Source organism: Salmo trutta, chromosome 13 (assembly GCF_901001165.1).
Source record: "Salmo trutta chromosome 13, fSalTru1.1, whole genome shotgun sequence".
NCBI lineage: Eukaryota > Metazoa > Chordata > Actinopteri > Salmoniformes > Salmonidae > Salmo > Salmo trutta.
The window spans coordinates 78443251-78453455 of NC_042969.1; the positions used below are offsets into that span (position 1 = coordinate 78443251).

Sequence of the window (10205 nt, forward strand, 5' to 3'; positions counted from 1 at the left end):
GCCCAGAGCCCACAGCAGACACCAGCCCCTGAGAGAAAGAGCCCACAGCAGACACCAGCCCCTGAGAGACAGAGCCCACAGCCTACAACACACAGCAGACACCAACCCCTGAGAGACAGAGCCCACAGCCCACAGCAGACACCAGCTCCTGAGAGACAGAGCCCAGAGCCCACAGCAGACACCAGCTCCTGAGAGACAGAGCCCAGAGCCCACAGCAGACACCAGCCCGTGAGAGACAGACCCAGAGCCCACAGCAGACACCAGCTCCTGAGAGACAGAGCCCAGAGCTCACAGCAGACACCAGCTCCTGAGAGACAGAGCCCAGAGCCCACAGCAGACACCAGCTCCTGAGAGACAGAGCCCAGAGCAGACACCAGCTCCTGAGAGACAGAGCCCAGAGCTCACAGCAGACACCAGCTCCTGAGAGACAGAGCCCAGAGCCCACAGCAGACACCAGCTCCTGAGAGACAGAGCCCAGAGCAGACACCAGCTCGTGAGAGACAGAGCCCAGAGCACACAGCAGACACCAACCTCGGGTTTCAGTACTCACATCACTGTCATTTCATAGAAATTCTCCTCCGGCTGATGACCGAGTGCCGGCCAAATGAATACATAACAATGAAGCAACCTGAAAATAACGTTTAAAAAAAATATGTTTTTCTCCTTTCTGCTCCACTGGCAGGGCAACCACACCACAGCAGAATGCTGACGGGTCAGAATGCTGCCTCTCTCTCACCTCCCCCAGCTAGCCCCCACCCCACTCTAAAACAGCATGTGTCAAGCTACAGATCTACTGCAGTCATACTGCTACACTGACCCCCAAAACGCCAAGAGACGACCAGGCATGGAGGAAGAAGACAAATGGCTCCAATGACGGACGCCATGTTAGAAATCCACCACCAGCCCATCTCCCATCATGCTTAGAGGCCTCCGCCGCCCTCCGCAGCTGTGTTAGATTACACAAAGGTGACAGAACGCAACATCGCAGCGCAGCAGCCATCAGAGACAATGTCATTCAAAGTTAATGTTATGAATGATTTAGCAGCTTATCATTATGCATATTTGCACTAAACAATCCACGTTTGTCATTAGGAGCAGTGCTGGCTGCTGTAATAGAGCCATTAGCCCATTGATGTATGGCTGGCAGGAATGTGACCTCCTGTCTCCACATGTACGTTACACCACACACACACACACACACACACACACACACACACACACACACACACACACACACACACACACACACACACACACACACACACACACACACACACTGTCATCACTCCCATTTTAAACAGTAGAGTGCTAATCTAGGCCTCAGAGCCATTTAGATATGCAGCAACTCATTTTGTATGCTGGGAACAGACAGGCAGCAGGAGACAGACACTGTACTGTTGGCTTCCTACCCCCACTGACTACTGGTTCTAACTCTCCCCCAGAACCAGGCAGGCTGGCTGGGTTGTTTAACATACTAGATGGCCTCTCTGGTCCCTTCTGAGGCAATCTGTCAGTGGACTTCATATCACTGGAATGTGTTCAAGAGTGTGTTCTATTCATAGAATGTGTTCTATTTATCCCCACTCTCCAGATGGACCAGAGAGAAGAAGAAATGGAATATAAAGGTTGACTCTCCACTCTCCAGATGGACCAGAGAGAAGAAGAAAGGGAATATAAAGGTTGACTCTCCACTCTCCAGATGGACCAGAGAGAAGAAGAAAGGGAATATAAAGGTTGACTCTCCACTCTCCAGATGGACCAGAGAGAAGAAGAAAGGGAATATAAAGGTTGACTCTCCACTCTCCAGATGGACCAGAGAGAAGAAGAAATGGAATATAAGGTTGACTCTCCACTCTCCAGATGGACCAGAGAGAAGAAGAAAGGGAATATAAAGGTTGACTCTCCACTCTCCAGATGGACCAGAGAGAAGAAGAAATGGAATATAAAGGTTGACTCTCCACTCTCCAGATGGACCAGAGAGAAGAAGAAATGGAATATAAAGGTTGACTCTCCACTCTCCAGATGGACCAGAGAGAAGAAGAAATGGAATATAAAGGTTGACTCTCCACTCTCCAGATGGACCAGAGAGAAGAAGAAAGATAAAAGAGATGAAGAAAAGGAGTAGCAAAGTGAAAGACATACAGTAGGGTAGAGTCATGGAGTGGTGAGTTGTATCCCATCATCCTCCTGGTGGAGATGCTCTGGGGATGGGATACTCTAATAATGTTAGCTAATGGACACACAGCGTTTTAATCACTCTCCAAACCCATGGTCTCACAGTGTCTGTCCCATGGTCTCACAGTGTCTGTCCCATGGTCTCACAGTGTCTGTCCCATGGTCTCACAGTGTCTGTCCCATGGTCTCACAGTGTCTGTCCCTTGGTCTCACAGTGTCTGTCCCATGGTCTCACAGTGTCTGTCCCATGGTCTCACAGTGTCTGTCCCATGGTCTCACAGTGTCTGTCCCATGGTCTCACAGTGTCTGTCCCATGGTCTCACAGTGTCTGTCCCATGGTCTCACAGTGTCTGTCCCATGGTCTCACAGTGTCTGTCCCATGGTCTCACAGTGTCTGTCCCATGGTCTCACAGTGTCTGTCCCATGGTCTCACAGTGTCTGTCCCATGGTCTCACAGTGTCTGTCCCATGGTCTCACAGTGTCTGTCCCATGGTCTCACAGTGTCTGTCCCATGGCCTCACAAGCAAATAGAAAGAGCTAGATCTCTCAGAGAGCCTAGGCTGCAGACAGAGAAGAGGCAGGGAGTTTTATCAGTGTGTGTGTGTGTGTGTGTGTGTGTGTGTGTGTGTGTGTGTGTGTGTGTGTGTGTGTGTGTGAGACAGAGAGAGAGAGAGATGAGGCAGTATATAGTGCTGCAGCATACAGGGAGTGGTCACAGGAGACAGGGCCCCTCCACTGAGGGAAGTAAATGGCCCTGTCACAGCAGCCAGTTCTGAACGGTCTCCTCTCTGCCCAGGACGGAATATGGTTGTGTAGGGAAAGGAAGGGAGGCCTGGATATGGTTGTGTAGGGAAAGGAAGGGAGGCCTGGATATGGTTGTGTAGGGAAAGGAAGGGAGGCCTGGATATGGTTGTGTAGGGAAAGGAAGGGAGGGGGGAAATAGTCTTGGAGTATCTGTTTGTGGTTATGTTGGTCTGCATGTACTGCACATGTTTGTCTACCTTACTATTCACCTTCACCACATGAATAAGTACAGCATGTACAGCTATAGAACTGTCCATATGTAACAGCATGTACAGCTATAGAACTGTCCATATGTAACAGCATGTACAGCTATAGAACTGTCCATATTAACTGTCTTTCCCCAGTGAAACCCAGATCTACTCCATTAGAAGTGGGAAGGTATTGAGGATCCCGCAGGCTGTGTGTGTGTGGGGGGGTGGGTGTATCAGTGTGAAGCATGTCTCTCTCTGGCCCTGTCATGTCCTGTCAGAGTCAGGCTACGGGCAACAGCTCCGCCTCCCAGCAGGAAGTGAGCGAGCGCTGCGTCCAATCACAGCTCAGCTCATGGTTGCATGGTGGTGGATGAGAAGCGGGCCAACAGAAACACCACCAATCATAAACAATCAAGCAGAAAGGTCAGCGCTCTACACAGTGGCAGGCAGGAACACACACACAATATCCCCACAATGTCACAGCAGGAGACAGTCATTGTGAGCGACATTTAAGATATCATAACAATTTGGCGCCCTACAGGAAACATGTCAAACAGTCATCCCAAATCTGTGTGGATAGAAAGCACTTGGACGGAGGAAAATGTCCATGAAATAACATGGGGATTTCTTTACCTTCCTCTGTGGTGCGAGCCGACCTGGACTCACTGTCCATGCCCTGGAACTCATTGAAGTAGGGCCGGACCTTGATCTCATAGACAATGCCTTTCTTGAGGTTGGAGAGGACCACGCTGCGCTCTGAGGGGATCTTCACATCCTGGGTCTGCCAAGGTCCTGGGGAAAACATGCCAGATGTCTGCCTGTACAGAACTCTGTAGCCCTGGATGAACTGGGACTGGCGGTCCACCTGGGACAAAGACATGGGGAGAAGAGGGGTTAGCTTCACTCCCCTGTACAGGGTTCCTAGGAAATAGGAAATATATAAGGAAATATATAAGGATCATGGCCATAGGTGTGCAGCACAGTACTCAGACACCAGAGTACATGAAACAATGTTGTTCAACAGATGTACGGTTTGGCCATCATTGTAAATACGAATTTGTTCTTAAAACTGACTTATAATAATACAATTTAAAAATGACTTGTTCCTCCCCAAGATCACATAGTGCCACATTAGAGGCGGTTCCAGTTTTAATAGGTATTTTATCATCATATCTGACACACTTACCTCAATGAATATCCTCCCTCCGAGAGAGAGAGAGAGAGAGAGGGAGAGAGATAGAGCAGAGAGATAGAGCAGAGAGAGGAGAGAGAGAGAGCGAGAGAGAGGAGAGGAGAGGAGAGAGAGAGAGAGAGAGAGAGAGAGGGAGAGAGATAGAGCAGAGAGATAGAGCAGAGAGAGGAGAGAGAGATAGAGCAGAGAGAGAGAGAGAGAGCGAGAGAGCGAGAGAGCGAGAGAGAGGAGAGGAGAGGAGAGGAGAGGAGAGGAGAGGAGAGGAGAGGAGAGGAGAACCCATTTCCCTTTATGGTTGTGAGGTCTGGGGTCCGCTCACCAACAAAGAATTCACAAAATGGGACAAACACAAATTTATACTGCATGCATAATTCTGCAAAAATATCCACTGTATACAATATCCTCTCTATCCTCTGTAAAACACCAAATAATGCAAACAGAGCAGAATAAGGCAGATAACCACTAGTTATCAAAAAACTGAAAAAGAGCTGTTAAATTCTACAACCACCTAAAGGGAAGCGATTCTCAAACCTTCCATAACAGAGTCATCACCTACAGAGAGATGAACCTGGAGAAGAGTCCCCTAAGCAAGCTGGTCCTGGGGCTCTGTTCACAAACACACCCCACAGAGTCATCACCTACAGAGAGATGAACCTGGAGAAGAGTCCCCTAAGCAAGCTGGTCCTGGGGCTCTGTTCACAAACACACCCCATAGAGCCCCAGGACAGCAACACAATTAGACACAACAATTAGACACAAAAATCTAATTCTTTCCAATGTGTCAAGTAATTAACAAAAAAACTGAGCAAACTAGAATGCAAACTGGCCCTAAACAGAGAGTACACAGTGGCAGAATACCTGACCACTGTGACTGACCCAAAATTAAGGAAAGCTTTGACTATGTACAGACTCAGTGAGCATTGCCTTACTATTAAGAAAGGCCACCGTAGGCAGATCTGGCTCTCAAGAGAAGTCAGGCTATGTGCACACCACCCATAAAATGAGGTGGAAACTGAGCTGCACTTCCTAACCTCCTGCCAAATGTATGACCATATTAGAGACACATATTTCCCTCAGATTACACAGATCCACAAAGAATTAGAAAACAAACCAAATTTTGATAAATTCCCATATCTATTGGGTGAAATACCACAATGTGCCATCACTGCAGCAAGATGTGAGACCTGTTGCCACAAGAAAAGGGCAACCAGTGAAGAACAAATTCAACCCATATTTATGTTAACTTATTTTCCCTTTTGTACTTTAACTATTTGCACATAATATGACATTTGAAACGTCAGTATTCTTTTGGACCTTTTGTGAGTGTAATGTTTACTGTTAATATTTGTTGTTGTTTATTTCACTTTTGTTTATTATCTATTTCACTTGCTTTAGCAATGTAAGCATACGTTTCCCATCCCAATAAAGACCCTTAAATTGAAATTGAATTGAGAGAGAGACGAGAAACACGGAATGACTTCCCTCTCTCTCAGCACACTGAGCACACAGCACCAAGGCCCTCCATACATAGGCTTTAAGGAGCACAGCTATAAAAGCCCTTCATATGCATGTCTCACTTGTATTGTAAATACCAACTAGTGAAACCTAAGTCAGGGTCCCGCAAGGCCTAGGACAAACGTGTGAGTGTGAAACGATCAGTTGTTGACTGTCATCCAACCCAGAGGAACTCTGGGAGAATACAGAATACACACCTGGGACAACGTAGACAAATCTGTCCAATTGAGGTGACAGACAGAGAGCCCAGAGGTGCAATAGTGCTCTCCCAGTCGATAAGGGGCCTTGGTGCTAAACTTGGGCCCATTTAGCCAGAGAGAGAGAAAAGTTGAATTTATGCAGAGGAAGGGGGGCATAACTCCCAGTAATGGCTTGTTAACAGTGGGAGAAGTGAGCGGGCCTTTCAAGTGGGATATTAAGCAGCTGTTTCAGCCTGTGTAGCCGGAGTAAATCAGCACAATGGATTCTGGGCTAGCGTGGTGTGTAACTTTCATTAATGGAATGATTTGGGAGTATAAAAGCCTTTCCGAGGCCGCACTATGTTTACTGAATGGGTGCTGATTGATTAGGTGGCGGTGTTCTGTGTTGATTGTACACACACTCATAAAGCAATGCTTTAGTATTAAATTAGCCTGTTAGTCTGGGGGTAAGAACTTATTATTGGGGGGGGGGTCAATAAACATGTCACAGGGAAAACTGCTAATGTGGTTGATTTAGAAATGAAAGCAGCCACCCCATGTCACCCAATGACATCTCCATGAATACCAGTTATGGACTGATTTATAGCAAAGCAGAACATATCAACTGGGGCTAGTTAACACAGGATGGAAGACCAATGAGGAAATAAAGTCATCCTTCAGGAAGAAGAAGAGAGTACATGTTTAAATGTCATGGTCTAATGGGGAGGTCTGAATGCAAGTTACTACTGCTGCATACCCTCAGACTGCAAGTTACTACTGCTGCATACCCTCGTACTGTAAGTTACTACTGCTGCATACCCTCGTACTGTAAGTTACTACTGCCACATACCCTCGTACTGTAAGTTACTACTGCCCCTCAGACTGTAAGTTACTACTGCTGCATACCCTCAGACTGTAAGTTACTACTGCTGCATACCCTCAGACTGTAAGTTACTACTGCCGCATACCCTCGTACTGTAAGTTACTACTGCCACATACCCTCAGACTGTAAGTTACTACTGCTGCATACCCTCGTACTGTAAGTTACTACTGCCGCATACCCTCGTACTGTAAGTTACTACTGCTGCATGCCCTCAGACTGTAAGTTACTACTGCTGCATACCCTCAGACTGCAAGTTACTACTGCCGCATACCCTCAGACTGTAAGTTACTACTGCCACATACCCTCATACTGTAAGTTACTACTGCTGCATACCCTCAAACTGTAAGTTACTACTGCTGCATACCCTCAGACTGTAAGTTACTACTGCTGCATACCCTCGTACTGTAAGTTACTACTGCTGCATACCCTCAAACTGTAAGTTACTACTGCTGCATACCCTCAGACTGTAAGTTACTACTGCCACATACCCTCATACTGTAGGTTACTACTGCCACATACCCTCGTACTGTAAGTTACTACTGCTGCATACCCTCGTACTGTAAGTTACTACTGCTGCATACCCTCAGACTGTAAGTTACTACTGCTGCATACCCTCGTACTGTAAGTTACTACTGCTGCATACCCTCGTACTGTAAGTGGCGTGATTTCTCTCAACGATTCAGCCTCAGTCCAAATCGTGTTTCTAAATGAATTAAACAGTGTCTCTCTGGCACATGTCCGTCCGTATGGTGGGGTCGACACAGACAGACTGTGCAATATGTGTGTGTGGTGTGTGTGTGTGGTGTGTGTGTGTGTGGTGTGTGTGTGTGTGTGTGTGTGTGTGTGTGTGTGTGTGTGTGTGTGTGTGTGTGTGTGTTGTGGTGTTGGGGAGCAGGCGTGTGTGAGGGAGAGGTTGGCAGGTAAGCTGGTTTGAGCTACACTCCAGAGAGGGAAGACCACAAACATGCCAAATATACACAATTAATGCCAATGTACTTGTTTCTATGCAAAGCCTTTGTCATAATTGAAAATGAACCGAAGATAGATGTAAGATTGATGGGAGCAGATGTCCCTGACACCTCTTTTGATGTTCGCTGTAGCTGTAAGAAACCATTTGTCAACTGTTTGATGTTCGCTTACATGAAGAGTCAGCAACTATAATGTATCAAAGCTGTAGAGTCTTAGAATTTATTTGACTCGTATTTTCTTACATGAAAACACCTATAGGAGCCCTGAGGAACACCTTGCCAGCTTCAAAGAGTCAACATTCCTTTCAGATCAGCTCTAATGTACTAAAGGTTGGAAAATCAAAGACATAAAACAGCCCAGAGCATGCTGAGTTGCTTAAGTCAATGTTCGAGAATGAGGTTGGTGTAAATGAAAATAGATTTCCCATATTTAATCTTATACAACAGAATAAATGAACACACATACACCTGGCAGAGCTGAATAGCAATAACTAACTGTAAAGTCTGCTGAATGGCTACGTCTGTGACAGACAGGTGGATTGTCCAATCACAGTGTGACACTTACCGTCCAAGTGACCTGAATGGTGGTGGGGCTCAGGACGACCGGGTTGTGCAGACGAACTATGACCTCCCCCAGCTCTTTCTGCACATGCCTGTGGTCCACACCCTGGGCTGGAGGACTGATGTCTGGAGAGAGAGAGAGAGAGAGAGAGAGAGAGAGAGAGAGAGAGAGAGAGAGGGAGAGAGGAAGAGATAGAGAGAAAAGAGAGAGAGATAGAGGGGTAGAGAGGGATAGAGAGAGAGGAAGAGAGAGGGGGAGAGAAAGGGAGAGAGAGTGTGAGAGAGGAGAGAGAGAGAGAGAGAGAGAGGGAGAGAGAGAGAGAGAGAGAGAGAGAGAGAGAGGGAGAGAGAGAGAGTGAGAGAGAGAGAGGGGTATAGAGAAAGAGAGAGAGAGAGAGAGAGAGAGAGGGAGAGAGAGTGAGGGGTATAGAGAAAGAGAGAGAGAGAGAGTGAGTGAGTGAGAAGAAGAGAGAGGGAGAGAGAGAGAGGGGTAGAGAGAGGGAGAGATAAAGATAAAAATAGAGAGAGAGAGAGCAAAAGCGAGAGTGAGATAACTTTCAGTCCTACTCAGTTTTCAAAGCCACGGTTCCCTCCATTCCTTACAATGAGGCCGAGTCCATCATAAGAGGTTTTGTTGAGAGAACGGATGAATAGACCAATCAGACTCCACAAAGGAGTCAACACTCTGTGATCATGACTTTATTTGAAACGAAGGAACTTCATCTGCATTAGAATGACCTCATTTCAGTTTAAATAAAGAACTCGTCTGGGTTTCAGAAAAGACAGAGATAACATGAGCTGTTTAAGAAGCCTTCTCCTCTCTGCTGTCACTGAAGCCCAGCTAGAGAACAACTACCACATCAACGACTGAACTCTGAACACATGAATGAATGACACTCTCAAACTTTTTTCCACCACAGTTCACATTTCATTCGCACTTGCAAAAGCAAATCAAAACCCCCAGTGAAATGCATGAGATTCTCAGTGTGGTTAAAGAAAATACACAATTATGGCAACTGACATATGCTGGTCCTATTTACTGAGGGGGAACAATTATTCACAAGAGGAAATAGTATTTCAAAACATGCCCAATGAAAATGCCAATAAAGTCATGGATCAGAGTCGTAATAGAGGACGACAAGCCAAAAGAGCAGTTAGGGAGACGCGAAAAATCAATTCATGTTCAGTGACTGCCATTGCCAATAACCTCTGTGCATCAAAACAAAGCCAACAGTAAATAAAGAGAGATGTACTGCTATTCAAATGGACTCCCTCTCTCTATGCACAACCCAATAGTGGCCTGCAATTGGACAATGTTTAGTCGAAAGGTTGCGGGTGGAGTGAACATAATAAGGAGACGGAGGTCTACACGGAACCTTCATCTAATCTTGTTGGAGTTTGGAGGCAGCCATTTTCTCCAGTTATTGTCATTAACATAGCAGGGACAGCGCTAACACACTTAGGCCTTCCAAAAGTACACATGCTTATTTTATATAATGGGCTGACTGTAGCCTTAATAGATAGAGAGTTTGACCTCTGGAAGTTGTTGCAGTGGCTATCTCAGTAGAACGTTACTGTTCAGCCCACACAGTACCGTGCTGAGAGGGCCTGATAACTATCTAAGTGGAACGCGATGACCTTTTCCCAATCGAAAGCTGCAGCGGTCACTGTGAAGGGGAGGCTAAATTAGAAATGTTATGATAGGGAATATGATTACCAGAATCCTTACAGCATAAT

The 10205-nt window shown here is 46.4% G+C and overlaps 1 protein-coding gene across 2 annotated transcripts in view; it reads right to left on the reverse strand.

Moving 5' to 3' along the window:
- The window catches only part of LOC115206567 (roundabout homolog 2), a 124309-nt gene that overhangs the window by 63066 nt on the left and 51038 nt on the right, over positions 1-10205 (reverse strand). For both annotated transcript variants that reach the window (XM_029773695.1, XM_029773694.1), the window contains exons 12-13: positions 8473-8594; positions 3804-4035 (exon numbers count right to left, since the gene is read on the reverse strand). In XM_029773695.1, the coding sequence (XP_029629555.1) occupies positions 3804-4035; positions 8473-8594 (354 nt within the window). The remainder of the gene's footprint in view (positions 1-3803; positions 4036-8472; positions 8595-10205) is intronic.